At 38.4% G+C, this 16,053-nt stretch overlaps 2 protein-coding genes across 12 annotated transcripts in view; one reads left to right on the plus strand and one right to left on the minus strand.

The window, feature by feature from the left end:
• Positions 1–5,982, plus strand: part of LOC135207213 (bifunctional purine biosynthesis protein ATIC-like) — a 106,331-nt gene extending 100,349 nt beyond the window's left edge. Inside the window, exon 12 of the mRNA XM_064238824.1 lies at positions 5,609–5,982. Within this exon, the coding sequence (XP_064094894.1) occupies positions 5,609–5,728 (120 nt within the window). The 3' untranslated portion in view covers positions 5,729–5,982. The remainder of the gene's footprint in view (positions 1–5,608) is intronic.
• The window catches only part of LOC135207210 (proton channel OtopLc-like), a 771,996-nt gene continuing 761,874 nt past the window's right edge, over positions 5,932–16,053 (minus strand). For all 11 annotated transcript variants that reach the window (XM_064238822.1, XM_064238820.1, XM_064238817.1 and 8 more), the window contains one exon: positions 5,932–8,175. In XM_064238822.1, the coding sequence (XP_064094892.1) occupies positions 8,041–8,175 (135 nt within the window). In that variant the 3' untranslated portion in view covers positions 5,932–8,040. The remainder of the gene's footprint in view (positions 8,176–16,053) is intronic.

Raw genomic sequence — 16,053 nt, forward strand, 5'->3', positions numbered from 1 at the left:
CATATTGTCTACAGTATTGATTAGAAATTATGAGCATTGGCATCCAATAGCTTGACCATTCACGTCTGTCGTTACAAGACAAACAGGCTTCATTGCTGTGTTACCAGACCATTTTCGTGAAACATATAATACTTCGAGGTGACTGTACCTGGTTATTAAAATTAGAGAGTAAATCATTTACATCTTTACCAGCAGGCAAAACAGCTAAAATGTTGTCAACATGTCCATATTATACTTTAAAGGATTATAAATATTAGGTAGAGTATTTTTCAAAGAATTTCATATACAAGGTTGAGAGGAGTGGTGATAATAGGTTGCCAATTGCCATACCAAATTTGTTGATAAAATTAACCATTGAATATAAAACTTACATATTTATTATCACAAATGCACAACCTATACTCTGTTTTTTTCCATCTGTCCACCCGCCTGTGGTGTTTGCGTATGGTAACACTGTGTCCCGGGCTGTAGATAGTTATGCTATGTGTAAGTTTTAGGTAAATAAAAGGTTATCTGGGTGTACATTTACAACTGAAAAGTTTTTTAATAATTTACTGTATGCGAATTACACCGTTAATATTCGAAATAGGATATTATTATAGTAATTGCTGAATGTAACTATCTAAAGCCCAGGATGCAGTGTTACCATATGCAAACACCACAGGCAGGTGGACAGATGGTAAAAAACAGAGTATAGTGAGTAAAATATGACTTAACAGATAGAGGAAATTGATGATGGGTTAGTTCACTACTAAGATACTCTAAAATCAAATCTATAGGGACTTTAGTGAAAAGGGAACAAACATCAAAACTAAAGAATCTATCAGTGGAGAAAAAAGTTATTTTGTTTCATTTATCAACTAAATATAGAGATTTGTTTATGTGAGAATCAGAGATAGTTCCAAATAACAGGGACAAGATCTTGGCAATATATTTCGGAAGTTTATATGATACTGAGCCAACATTAGTGATAATAGGCTGCATAGGATTATTTTTTGTGTTTTTTTTGTCCCACATAGATTCGTTGGTTTTGATGTTTGTTTGCCTTTCACTGAATTCCCTATAGATTTTGGTTTAGAGTAACTTAGTAATGAACTAACCAATCATGAATTACCTCTACCTGTAAGTCATATTTCACTCACTAGGTTGTGCATTTGAGATAAGTTTATATTCAATAGTGAATGTTATCAGCAAATTATCTGTGACCTGGAGACTCCAATGCTGCCTCCAGTAAGTAGTTATCTACATCCCTGGAGACTTCAATGCTGCCTCCACTAAGTAGTTATGTCTTCCTGGAGACTTCAATGCTGTCTCCTTTAGAATTCAATGGTGTATCCAGTAAGTAGTTATCTATGTTCCTGGAGACTTCAATGCTGCCTCCAGTAAGTAGTTATCTGTGTTCCTGGAGACCTCAATGCTGTCTCTAGTAAGTAGTTATCTGTGTTCCTTTAGAATTCAATGCTGTATCCAAATGCTGCCTCCAGTAAGTAGTTATCCATATCCCTGGAGACTTCAATGCTGCCTTCAGTAAGTAGTGATCTATATTCCTGGAGACTTCCAGGCTTCCTCCAGTAAGTAGTGATCTACATTTATGGAGGCTTCAGTGATGCCTCCAGTAAGTAGCATCATTCAAAGATGAAGGAAATTCCCTATAGAAAGAACCCAGTATATCAGCAATTTTATTTTGCTTACCAGTATTTAATAAGGATGATCAAAGTGATGACTTCAAAGACCAGGAAGTTGAAGAACAAACATGGGAAGATGCCATATGTTGGCGGGTTCATTGCTCGCAAGTTTACACAACTGGAATATTTAGGAGCAAAAGTAACAAAGGAAGATGACACAAAGATTGGTGCCATAAGCTTTAGTGAAGGGAAACTAATGAAATCTAGTGTTTCTTGATTATTTGAAATGTATGGATAAAATGTTTGATTCTCACCATGGGAGGAAAATGTTTTAATAGCCTTAAAAGGAGCGATAATCAAATTAGCAGATATAATTAGCAGTCACATCCAAATAACTTCAAAAGTCGAAATATTTTGTTCCATGCCATACAGTTTTTAGAATTTGAAATTTGAACAGACTCACAAGTAGTTCCAGAAAAGCGGTGCATAGATTGAAAAAGTTAGCGACATAGCTATATATGTGCAAAATGTGATTTTATGGAGATCTGTTAAATGTGTAATTTAGACATATATTTATATTATTGTTTTTATGTTCTTTAGAACTCGCTCATGATTATTTAATATATTAAAATAGTTTTTATTCTAACTATTATTTGCCTTCGGAAACAGAGAATAGTATTTAATAACGGATAAAAAGAAGAAAGCAAAGGTAGGTTTTCTACAATTTCAATGTTATTTGGCAAAAATGTTCTAATGATCTCTCTTATGATTATTCTTCTTAACATAGTAGAATAAAGAACCTACATCTGACTATTAATTTAATTATCGAATAGCTTAGAGTATTTAGGAAAATAAAAAGAGAACGTAAAGGCAGGATTGCTATTGGTTAAGGGGCCTGACTGCGGTTATTGTGATGTCGCGCACCTAGCCGTTAAATCCTGCACCCCAGTTTAAGCTGTGCATGACAAGACCTTATTTTTATTCTTTAGACCTTGGTTCAACTAGACCGCCTCACTCGGCACACCGAGCACTGGCTCAATTAAGACTTTTTCTGTATTGCATTTGATTTTGTTTTCATATTTTATCATTATGTTCAATTTATTGGGAAATAAAATTTTATTTTTTATGTGAATTGGTACTGCTTTTACGTACTTATTATAGTAAAGATTTTACTGCTTCTTCTTCTTCTCCTCAACAGTACCGCGACGCGCACGATAACTTAAAATCAGACATTCATTATTCCTAAAAAAATATAAAAGTTACCTCCCTCTTCCTCAAGTTAGCTGTGTATCACCGCAATGACAAATGATTTTGTTAATAATTTGTGCTAAATTTTACTGTGAAAAGCTTTTTGTTAATATTGTTCAACTAGACAGTCTCACTCGGCGCACTGGACACTGGCTCAATTAAGATTTTTTTTTTTTTTTTCTCCATACTTTATCATTACGTTAAACTTATTGAGAAATTCCCTTTTTATGTGAATGGTTATTGCTTTCACATACATACAGTAATATTTTAACTTTTTCTCTCAACATATCAACGCTCCCTCATTCAGTCTCAAAGTCAGCTGGGCGTTAAGTCACCACAGTTACGTACGATTTTACACATCTTTTATGCTAAATGTTATATTGAAAGCTAAATTTTGTATTAAATGCTTTATACGTTAATTTATTTGTCGATTTTGTTAATCATTTGTGCTAAATTTTACTGTGAAAAGCTTTTTGTTTTGTTAATATTGTTCAACTAGACAGTCTCACTCGGCGCACTGGCACACGGCTCAATTAAGATTTTTTTTTTTTTTTTTCTCCATACTTTATCATACGTTAAACTTAGAGAAATTCCCTTTTTATGTGAATTGTTATTGCTTTCACATACATACAGTAATATTTTAACTCTTTTTCTCTCAACATATCAACGCTCCCTCATTCAGTCTCAAAGTCAGCTGGGCGTTAAGTCACCACAGTTACGTACGATTTTACACATCTTTTATGCTAAATGTTATATTGAAAGCTAAATTTTATATTAAATGCTTTATACTTTAATGTATTTTGTCGAATGTTATCATCATTAAACTATATTTTGTAAATGTAAAAATAAATTAATACAGTTTAACTTGAGAGACCCAGTAGGCCGTCGAATACAAGTATAAACTAGATAATCAGTCAGTTCGAAGTACGAGCATTTGTTCGACAAACGATGCAAAATTTTCTTGAGAATTTTGTTCAAAAAACGGAAAGTTCGATATACAAAACGTTCAACAAACGAGGTACCACTGTATTACCCCCGGCTCTTAAGGGTTAAATCTCATATCTATCTCGTAAAAAATTCACTCCCGTCTGCTAACAATCATTGCTTATAATTAGTAGTTCTGTAATTTGTAGTTTTGTAGCTCACTGGTTTTATGCTAACAATAATTGTGATTTCAATTCTACATGTATGCAAATGCTCTGGTACGCAAAAGTTCGGATACACAATTGCCTGGGATACAATTGTCATATTTCTTAGATCCCCAAAGACTGGTAGTACATTCGACCAGCAAACGTCACGGCTACTGGGAAGGCATTGTCGTCACATAATCGAAAGGTTTTATGACATAAAGAACCAATGAGTGAGTCTTGTATAGTCCAATCCTTAGACTGCACAAGTTTCTAATCTCCTTGGCTTATAGATATGTGACCAAGATATAACACTGCACATAGTCTGATTTGTTTCAGTATTTTCTAAATGGGACTGCCAAAGGTTTTGCATTCTCTTAACATAAAAGGGAAATGCATCCCTATATGGTAGTAGGCATCTTCAGGGTTCTGGAGAAGTGACTGCTGACTTAGTAACTTGATCTGCTTGGTTGTTCCCAAGAACTCCAACATGGGAAGGCACCCAGCAGAAATTTACTTATTTACCTCTTTAAGTGTGCAATCTAGGAGACAGGAGCTGAAAAAATTCAATTGTATTAAAGGTGGAGAATCACTTTTGAATAATCTTTGGCCTTCCTTTACTATGCTGAACTACTTAAATGTGAAGGAAACCATCCTCCACACTCGTCGCACCAATGGAGAACAGTAACAGTCAAAATACCCACAATGTCCTTTACACTGTTCAGTGTTAAGGCCTGTCCTCACGATCGGGCCTGATTGGCGGACCTCCCCTCTAACGGGCACACTTGACAGGCAAACCGTCAAATTGCCTGATGGGTCTTAGCAAAATCACCATGGTGGTGCCCGATGGCTTGAGCTTCAACCCTGGCAGACATACGTTAACCATATACATTTCTTTTACTGAGCTATTCTTTGCACCATATTCTCTTCTCTTTCCTCTATTTCATCACACACACAGCAATTATCATGCTACACAATATCTTCTTCTTTGCGGTAGGCACCATGTTTATCGTACAGCACTGAACATACTACTGGCATTGTCGGGCACGCCCACCTCTCGATCGCCTCACCCGTATGGACAACATTCACGGGTAAGCCCGCCAGAATTTGCCCGTCAACCCCGGAGCACGCCAATCAGGCCCGCTCGTTTGGACAGGCCTTAAGGCTTTTTTATTTAATCCACATAGAACAAAAAACACAGACACCATTACGTAATAATTAAAAAGATGAAAGAGGATTCAACCTGACAATGAGATCTTTGTCTCAGCAGAAGGAAGTGCTTAGTAATATCAGTTGAGTGGCGCCCCCACCCAACCCCACCTCACCTACCTTGTTACCAAGTTGGATTCCATCTCATGCTGAGGAATATTCTTATATGAAAGGTGATGGTTTGTATTTCAGTAGGAACAAATATTTCACTGAAATTTAAGAGTCATTGCATCCTATTTTTGGACTGGGTCAGTTCAAAAGAAATGAGGGTTGAAGTTTTTTCATTATTGTTCAAAGGTACTGTAATTGGTTTTGTAGGTCATTCAAGAAATATTTTTGTTATATGGAAATTTTCCTTCCAATTTAGTTACCATAACTATTTTATACTTTCATTTACAGAGTGGTGTGGATTACATTGTAAGTCCAGCTGGTTCAACAAATGACAGTGTTGTGATTGATGCTTGTGATGAACACAACATTGTGCTAGTCCACTCCAACCTCAGACTTTTCCATCACTAAAGATGCCTGAAGACCAAGATTGTGCATAGCAGTTCCTAAATTTGGTAAAATGATTCCTATATTTGTGAGTTAGATTACTATTTAACAGTTTCTACATTTGGAAGTATTCAGATCAATATTTAATTATTCAATTTGTTTGAAATGCTCATAGTATTTAAAATTTTCATGAAGTATACAAATATGAAGGTTATAAAAAGCCAAAGCATGGTACGAACATTTATATTTAATGCAGTAAACATAGTAAGTGGTCTGTCTACTGTGTCTTCAATTATCCATGAATTGTTCGATGAGTAAGCATCCATAAACCTGGAGGAAAAAAAATGGTCCCCTTTGGCGACTGATCACAACCAGGCAAATTCTTTGAGGCGATGCTGGGTAATATCTTTTCTTTTAGTATATGGCAGTGAAAAATTTGTAAAATGAAGCAATACCAGTTTGGTAATGGTACATTAAAGACACAGCAGTGTATTCCAGACCACAGTTCTTGTATAACACAGCATGAAGACTTGCTCCAGATGAAATTCACAAGAGGCTTGCCACGCACAAAAGAGCTACTAGTCATGGCTACAAGTCTTTGCAAAATGAGAACAGTCCGGTTTGTGACTTGCTCGTGAATACAAAATTACGCATATTCAAAAAATGCAAAAGTCATGTAAAACTTTGCTACAGGTCATCCTACTTATTGTCGTGTTTCCAAACCCCAAAATGTGAAATGCACAATACTGTATATTGTACGTATTTTAAATGGTCAATACTCACATTCTCATCAAGAGATTTGTTTAAGCTATCAGCTAGAGAGAAATAAGGGGGCCAAAAATATATTCTATACCTCAATAATCAATAGAAAATAGGGCTTGCATGCACTGTCTTCATATTTTAATAAATTTTTAATAAATGATAACTTTGATATTCAATACACTCTCGGTAGCTCTTGCCTAATAAGGGACAGGTACAATGGACACACACCTCATACAAATGATCATTAATAAAGATTTGTGCACCTGATGAACTACTGCAGTGTCATGCAATCTCCATTGCCTTAGGAGTATGGTATAAATTATTAGTACTGTAGTAATCACATCAGGTACAGTGTGACTTAAGCTCACACTACAACTTTTCCATTTGAATATAAAATGGACATCTTAAAGAAAAAGTCTTCCACTTTGCACAATTACCATTAAATCATGTACTATGGAGAAAGAGATGGGTCAAACACACAGCAAGACAGCTATATGGTATTTACAAAAAGCAGCCACTGTTACAAAAATGCTTTCCTACTGCAGCAGGAGTCCTAGCTTCTATTGGTAAACATAACCAGGAAAAGGAATCAATGGGCAGGGGTAAAGTGCTGCTGGATAAACACATCATGAAGTGAGCCTTATACTATTTACAAAAACTGGAAAGAAGGATAGGGCGGGGAAAACTTGACTTTTGTAACTGCCGGAGACTCATTCTGAACACATTTATTTGGTGGATCTCGACCAGCTGATTTTTTTCCTTGTCTTACAAATTCAATACAATTTTATCCTAAAAGCAAGTAAAATGTAGTACACCATGCACAGGTTTAATTTGACCAGCATAAATTTGCAAAAGTGGTAAAAAAAGCCTGATCAGGACCCACGAGCAAAGGGTAGGTGAGTTCTCCATGTGACTTAGCCTAAATGACACTATCACTGAAGATAACAAAAAGCAGTTGCCTGACTTATTTATTATAGCTTGGGGTTAAGCATCTACAGTATTTACAGCATTGAGGCTTAAAACTTACAACACAGTCTGGTAGCCTTCACACACAGTTACACCGGAAATACTGATCACTGATTTAAGAAACATAGTACTGTAAATCCAATATAGCAATCTTCACATGAAAACACTGAAATTTCCTTCAATGAAATGCAGGAAACTGCTCTTGAATAACACCTAATACAATATTAAGAAATAACTGTCCATAGCATCATTGCTGCTTGTACTGATAATATTCTCCATTATGAATGGCACATTTTGATGTGGAACAACTTCAATATTGTGTAGCTAACCCTGTTTTGATGAAAGTTCACTGTTATATTAGTGTAAATACTCCAAATAGCATCTTGCTGGACCACTGACTGAAATACACTTTAAATGATACTGAAGAGAGAAACTTTATGTTCTGAGCGTTGATCCAGGGCTGGTGGGGGACTTGTGGGTGTGTGAAGCATAGGTTCCAGCTCCGGGGGTGTGTTGTCTGGGACCCCGCGGGCCACTCCGTTGGTATGGATAAAGCAACTACTGATGCTGTGGACCGTCGTGGTGGGCGGCGGCCTACCTGGTAAACCTCATTCAATACGGGTCTTGTAGGAATTCTTCCAGATGGCAGCCAAGACCACTGTGGAATGGAAGCGATGGAAGATGGCAAGAGGTAAAGTGCATCGCAGCAGAATGGTCCAGGGTAACTCGCCAAAGAATTCCAACTGCAAAAGAAGAAAAAAAAATTGATGTTAAAATGATTTAATGATTATAAACTAGCATTCTAGGTCTTCAATGTAAATTTGTGCTTTGTTTGTACAAACCACTGCCTTAGATAACCTGATGCTCCTATTCAAAGTGAATAGCTGTAGCAGTTGCCTAACCAAAAGAAACACCCATGTCATGACAAATTTTATTTAAAATTTCTCATTTTGCCTATTCATGTTTCTGAATTTTATTCATGTCAACTCCCATATTAATTTAGTTCTTGATTCTGACATACATGTGTCCATTAGACATCATACATCTCAGCCCCACAACACCTTTGTTAAAAATCCAAAGATAATTTCAGGTTGAAGATTTCTTCCCTAGTAACTTCTTGGACCTCTTCACCCTCACTATTACTTTTGACAATTATAAAAGAATGCAGATGAGAGCATGATGGAGGAGATAAAATATTTCATTACCATATTGACTTGAAAACCCTGTAAGTCTAGTTTAACAAGGTCATGGCTTGGGGGAGGACTGAAACTGATGACTGACTATTGTTCATATGCGGAACAAACCCTCAGTCTTAACAATAGGATAATCTCCTTGCGCCAGCTGGAAACAGGTTAACAATCAAAGATGTACAGCAAGGAATCTGTGGCATCTGCCAACTCATGTGTATACAAGGTGGAAGCTGGTCACCAATCAGGCAAGAACCTTGTGACACGCTAGTCTTTCTTTGACTCCTTGGAGAGTAGTCAATTTTGCTCTCCTCCCAAGCCATTTGCTTTGTTTGCCCATGATTTCTTTTTGTTTCAGTATGTTTTGTTGTCGTCATGGAACCATTACAGATCCCCATGCAACATGCAGTAGGTGCCGATCTAATTTTTGTACCATTACTAATACATGCCTAGGATGATGTTCCTGGCCTCAGTCGCAGTGGAGGGCATTTTACAAGAAGAGGGAGCATCGTAGAGTTTGTACTTGTCCTTCTTCAGAGGGTTTTTCACCTCCCCATTTGGACGTTTCAGCATTCCCCCTCTTTCAGAAGTGTCCCCTCTGCTTCAGTTGTACCACTGTCACCTTCCTTTTCTTCCATCGATTCGCCATTGGAAGTATTGGGAATTTCACAGGATGAGACTCTTTAATGTATCCCCTCCCGCAGGATCTAATGTCCTTCTCGAGAGGGAGGAGGCTATGCCTTCTGTTTCCTTTGTTTCAGATTCTGAATCAAATTAGAGGATGACCAAATGAGATTTATTCATGGTGGGATTCTCCTTGCCTATTGCAGAGTAGCATTATTGTCAACAATCAGTTAAATTACTACTAAAGCAACTCAATTTCGTGTACTTTCAACTTGCAGCAATCATATTGCTGAGAAGCCCTTCAAAGAGAAACCCCTATGTTATAATTAGTTACAATCCCTGCACACTTTATTCTTGTACCCCAACTCCTTGAATACAAATTACTATGGTCTTTCTCTCGCCTTACTCCCCTTTTAATTCTTCTGCATACACTACTTACTAGTAAAAACAGTTAAGTTAGATTAGAAAAAAAAAGTGCTGTCCTTTAACTGTTTAAAATTATTTCTTGTTTAAAGGTAAATCTACTTTATAAATTATAATTAGTAATCTTATGAGAGAGAATAAAGTTGACATAATGTCTTCAAGCTTCAAGAATCCATGATGCCAGATAGAATTATGAGTTATAAACCTAGTTGGTATTTCAGGCTTTCTTGTTCCGTTGAAACTGAAATTCTTGTCTTTCCTTGTCTGAAGTTAGAGTTTCAGGGAATTAATACCTGATATCCTTGGTGGTGATAATTCCACCACAGGCAAGCGCTTGGAGTTTTGAACTTTATAAGCAACCACCAGTGAAAACCCCTTTCATCTTGACCCTTTTGTAAGGTGACTGTTTAGTCTGTGAACACCGGATTGGGCCAGCTTATGGCCACTCAAAGCAGCATCCACTTGGCTTGTCTACAAGATTGTTAAAGCTGAACTCCTCTAATGCCAGGTTAGAGTAATGTAGTTTTCCTTTTTCTTGTGTTTATTTTTTGCCTGAACATTACTGTTTGCAGGGTAACATACTTTCCTCCCATAGAGATTGGAACATGAGCATCAGCACCACTGTTGATTGTCCCCCTTGATGGATTGAGATATTGTTACATACTTCAAATTCTCCCCACTGTGAGAGAGTGCATATTCAACCTACCTACTGCTGAGTGAGCACTGCAAGCTTGCTTCATCACATGTTGGTTTGGAACTATTTGTTGAAGACAAAGTTTTAACCAGTTTGCAGCTGTTCTTACCGAGATGTTCCTCTTACGCTATTAATTGATATGGTGTGCAGGTTCTGGTATTTGGTTTTCGAACTCTGCTCTGTTGAAGACATACTTTTTTTTCCCTCCAGTTTGTAGCTGTTCTTACAGAGATGTTCTACCTACGTTTTTAATTGATAGTGTGCAGGTTCTGGTGTTTAACCTGAACTACTATTCTTTACAATTAATAAGGCAATTTTTGTCAATGAAATCGGTATGTTTAATAACCACAGTTTCATGGGTAAGGGCAGACCCTAATTATAAGCCAAAAACACACTGCAGGCTTTGAGAGGTTGTAGGGGCATCCGCTTTCCCAAACAACAACAATAAACTTGACCAACTGCAGAACATCAAGTTTCCCCAGGATCACAAATCAAAGACGAATAGGTGAAGTAGTGATTTTCATGAATTTGTAAGAACTAAAGTATCCCATTTGTAAAACCAAAATATCCATAAATGTAAAATTTTATGTTTGTTAACTATATGTAATGGAGAACTTTCCTGATTTTGTACAAAGAATTGACTGTTTTGCAGGTGTGAGAGAACACCCCTGACCATAAAATTATGCCTGTCTTGCTTTGATGATAGGTGCTACCTTAACGTTCATGGAAGTCCTTGAAAGTACCAAGACTGCCTCTTAATCGTCTCCATCTCCACACTGATGACCACCGAGATGACCGACACCACCAGCCCAACCAGCGTCAACGCTGCAACTGTATCCATCTGACTGCCCTCCTTTCACGACGCACAACCCAGAGGCCTAGTTCTTCAAAGCGGAGACCATCTTTAGATCAAAGATGATCATATCGTCATCACGCAAAGCCAACACCATTCCTGAGTTCCTGCCGGATGATGTGTCTTAACAAATTGCAGAGTGGCTAGCTGAGCCACAGACCACCATCACATATGAGACGTTGAAGGTGCAACTGAGGTCATCCTTCACCATGCCCCTTGCCCTCAGAGCTGGGAAATTCCTAGACTATGTAGGATTAGCAATAGGAGACAAACAACTATGATGGCTAATAACGATCCTCACCACATACAGTCGACCATTAACGATGCTAGACCTAAAAAAAGTAGTCCTCCTGACTTAGTTGCAATGCCAAACAGTCGCTGTGATATCTAATGTACCCACCATGCCCCTCGACAAATTCCTGAGAATGGTAGACACACTTCATCTGGTCCATACATCGTCAGAACCCATCAACCACCTGTAGCAGCAGCCATCTCACAACCACAGCATCAAAGCAACGCAACCAGACTGAGCCAGAGGACCCACTTCTGAAACTTAAGAAAGGAGAGCAGATATATAAACAGGACCAAAACAGAAGAATATCCGAGGGGCCTAAGTTTCTTCTGCAGGAAATTCAAAAGTGAGGCCCAAAAACTGCTGCCTGTTATAAAAAAATAAAACCTGCAATAGGCCAAGCAACTAACCGTCAGCAACAGGCAGTCTGTTTGCCTTTAAGGGGAATGAGTCTACCTTTGTTTGCCTTTAAGGGGAATGAGTCTACATTTCACTATCTTTCATCCAGGTACAAGTGAAAGCACACTGTGTTTTTATGTCAGTTCCTTGTCGACATGATGCATGTGTCTTTTGTTCCAGCAAAACTGCACGAATGCTTCAACCCCACCCACACAACTCTCTAGGTGTCTACTGCCATGTGCCTGCTTAAGATATGAGGAAAATTAACTATGAAATTAATATTCAATGCCAAACCATACAGTTGGACATTCACCTTAGCAAACTTCACAATTGCCACTAAAGGCAGTCCCCGGTTATCGGCAGCTTTATGGTGCCACAACGGGCAGAGTTCCGGTCAACGGTCCCTTATGGTGCCAATAATAGTTATGGCGCCATAACATACCTAAGAGAGGTGCTGGTTATTGGTGCCATAAGCGCCATTACGGCACCATAAATTGCTGAGTTTCGGTTAATGGTGATTTTCACTTATTGGCACACCCCCGGGAAAGGAACCCCCTGTGATAACAGGGGACTGCCTATACTAGGAGTAGACTTCCTAAAATCCCACAATATGATGGCAGACATAGCAAGAGAGCAGGTGATTCAGAGAGATGGTCCTAGACCAGCCATCACTCCAAGAACAGCAGCAAACCCCACATCAGGACCAAAGATTTGTTGCCTACTTCAGGGAATTCCTGAAGTATTCAAAGATGTCCTACACGACGACCTAATGAAATCCACAAAAACCACATTGTCACCATGGGCCCTCCAGTCCACGCACGCCAAACAAGTAGTACTCAATGATGTGGAACAGGCAGGAATCAATCATGATGCCTACCAGCCTGTGGGCATCCCCACTCCACATAGTACATGAAGCTGATTTCATGACTGTCCTATGGAACCCATAAGCTGCCAGCCTCGGGACAAATAAAACACGACAGCATACAACCAAAGAAAATCACCACTCCCTGAAATTAGCGCTCGCTGCCAAATGTTTAAACAGGAGGTGAAGAGTTGCCAGTGATTTTATTAGGATCGAAAATAACCCTACTTGCAAAATTTAACATGTGGCTGGTGGAAGCACTCTACTAGTCACAAGCAATACAAGCAGGCATTATCCAAAATCCAACAGAGCCAACCATCCCCTCCAATGTCTGTAGAGCATTAAAATCTTGTCAGAAAAAAGAACTTAAGATGCAGCCAGAAAAGCATACGTCCCTGAAGAATTGAGCAATAGTTTGGCAAATAGTTTGGTTACTTGGCACTTTCAGCTTGTTCTTGTCATGGAATTGAAGGTTGGTAATGAATTCAATCTTGATTTGAAAGTGATGAAGCCCCTCGTAACTTGCCACCCTTGACAGTGCCCTTATACTCCATATGATTTGACCAGCTGGATGGTTTTCCAGTAGTACCTGTAGGGGGTTGGGGGGGAGGGTGTGATGGAACCTAAATTGCTGTCCCATCCCAGTGATTGGCTGGTAGTGTTGTAAATCAGTTAGGGGCCCAGCTCTGTCCAAGCTGTCTTATGAAGAGGGTTGTCTATAAGATCTGCTTCCTGAGTAGCACTGGGGGCTTTTCCTGGCGGAATACTGGGACAAGCCGCTCCTGTGTTGGTTACGTGATTCTCCTAGCTGAGCAGCTCCTTTTCTTTGTGCTGCTACTCTGTGGTAACGCCTCAGTGGCGTGGTTGGTATGGTGTTTGCGTCCCACCTCGGTGGTCGCAGATTCGGTTCTCGACCATTCCATTGAGAAGTGAGAGATGTGTATATCTGGTGATAGAAGTTCACTCTCGACGTGGTTCGGAAGTCACATAAAGCCGTTGGTCCCTTTGCTGAATAACCACTGGTTCCATGCAACGTAAAAGCACCATAAAAACAAACTAACTACTCTGTGGTGTTTTCCTCCTCGTGGACACTGACCAAAACCAGTCATTACTCCGCCTCGATAAGGAAGGCCCACCCACTGATGAGAGGCCCTAGGGTGATGCCTGACTCTGCTGATGGGATCTTCACTCTGAACAATTAGCCAACTGTCAGCCATGCATTTCCACCCTCTGGTACTTTAACAGTGGGGAGAGTTGACTAATAAATCCAGCCTGGCTCTCTTCCTGCTCACAGTGACTAGATACTCCACGGTAATCTTATCCTTTGGAGCCATGTTTATATAAGAAGGATGGGATCCATCACACCTGCAGACTCCACCATGATGTTAAATTTAGCAAGTTTTACACGTTTCTAATATTTTTGTTGTACTTTATTTTGCAAAATTACACTTATGGCTCACATAATATTGTAAAAGACCGTGAACTAAAACTGGAAAAAATCCCCAAGTATATTTATGGACAAATAAATACAAGATATACTGGTATGGGGAGATGTAGTACCTTTTAGTCAGTTATAGATGTTCATGTTCTAATTTTTTTTGCACCTTATTTTACAAAATATTGTAAAAGATGGTGAACTAAAACCAGCAACAATCCTAAAGCACAAACAGGTGCCAAGTTGAACTTTCAAAATGTATACTTATTAGGTTGCACAATGTGATTAAAATAGCAAAAGGGAACAGATGCAGAACCAAAAAGACTTAATATTCAGAAGGAACCAAATTGATATCATCTAACAGATAGTGTGCATCAAAGAACCACAACCTGTAACGTCTAAAAAATGTTAATAAGTCTGGTGTTAAGAACATTCAAAATATTTGATCTAAATACTTGAAGGTAAATGGTAATACCATCACAGTGCACAGGTATTAACCTAAACTTCAACCAGCGGATGGAAATTGCAAAGCTGCAACTCTATCCACTTCTTTATATAGTACAAGATCAAGTATCTATGAAGACTACCAGCACCAGCTGAAGCCTGAATAGTGCAAATACCTGTCACTTCAAGAGTACATTAGTTGAGGTGAATGACACCTATGTTTTTAGGTGTCTACAGGGATGGACTAGCGAGTATTTGAGACACCCGTATCAGTATAACTGCATGTGTAGCACTAGACCAGGGCTTGATATAGGTAATCTAAACTAAAGTTTAATTGTACGTCTGCAAGCTTCAGTTTGTCTAAATTATTGTGTTTATTGTGCAATACACTACTGACTGTTAGTTCAGTGCATTGTATAATGTTGATTATGATCTTCATTGTACATTGTAATGTTGAGTATCACCTTCATACTTGATATGACTACTAACCTTTCTAGTACATTTCTCTTACATTTTGTACAAAACTTCAAGGTAGCACTTCCAGGGAAACTTATTCATGTATTGAGATGCTTATACAGCTAATGATTGACAATACTCACTTTTTTGTATTTTATTGGTTTTACCAACTTGGAGCTGTAGTCAGAGAATTATGTACTACAAATACTACAATCTTTATCTAATTTTCTCATAAAACCACATGTAGCAAGAATCTGTGCTTCATAATGCAAATGTGCAGCTAGAAAATCTCGGTGGAAAAGTCAAGCAACTAGACATTTCCAGATTGTTGTCAATAAAACACATCTTGATTTGAATATGGGAGCATCACTGAATGCTAGTAGTTTTTACCTCTCATTGAATGGTTGCTGGTCAAAAAATACATCAGCTAGCACTAGGTCATGTTGATGGATATCACTCATAAAAACATGAATTACAGATGATGCAAGTGAAAAACTTATATTACATCATGCTATTTGAACAAACTTTGCAAGAAAATATAAACATTGTTTGAATGGGCCAGTAATGACAATAAGGCAATTCTTTTGGCAATGCTCAGACCTCAGCTCAGTGACACAAGGAATAATAGTCACCCATTAGATTTCATGGGGGGAAGGTACTACATCCCCACCTCAGTACAACTTGAATGTATTGGACAAATACATACGCTGGGAATGTTGCTACTTTTAGTTCTTATCTTTAGTGTATAATGTCAGCTATAATTATAATTTTGCAATATACAGGCAGCCCTCGGTTAATGACAGGTTCCATTCCTGGGGGCCTGACGCTCGGCAAAAATCTTTGCTAACTGAAATTCAAGTCACCAGGCGCCACAATCCAACTTACAGTGTCCTAGACCTGTTAACGATGCCTTAAATAGTGTCACGGCCAAGATATTTTGCCCTAAAATGTA

The sequence above is a fragment of the Macrobrachium nipponense genome, chromosome 32 (genome assembly GCF_015104395.2).
Source record: "Macrobrachium nipponense isolate FS-2020 chromosome 32, ASM1510439v2, whole genome shotgun sequence".
NCBI classification, from domain to species: Eukaryota; Metazoa; Arthropoda; class Malacostraca; order Decapoda; family Palaemonidae; genus Macrobrachium; species Macrobrachium nipponense.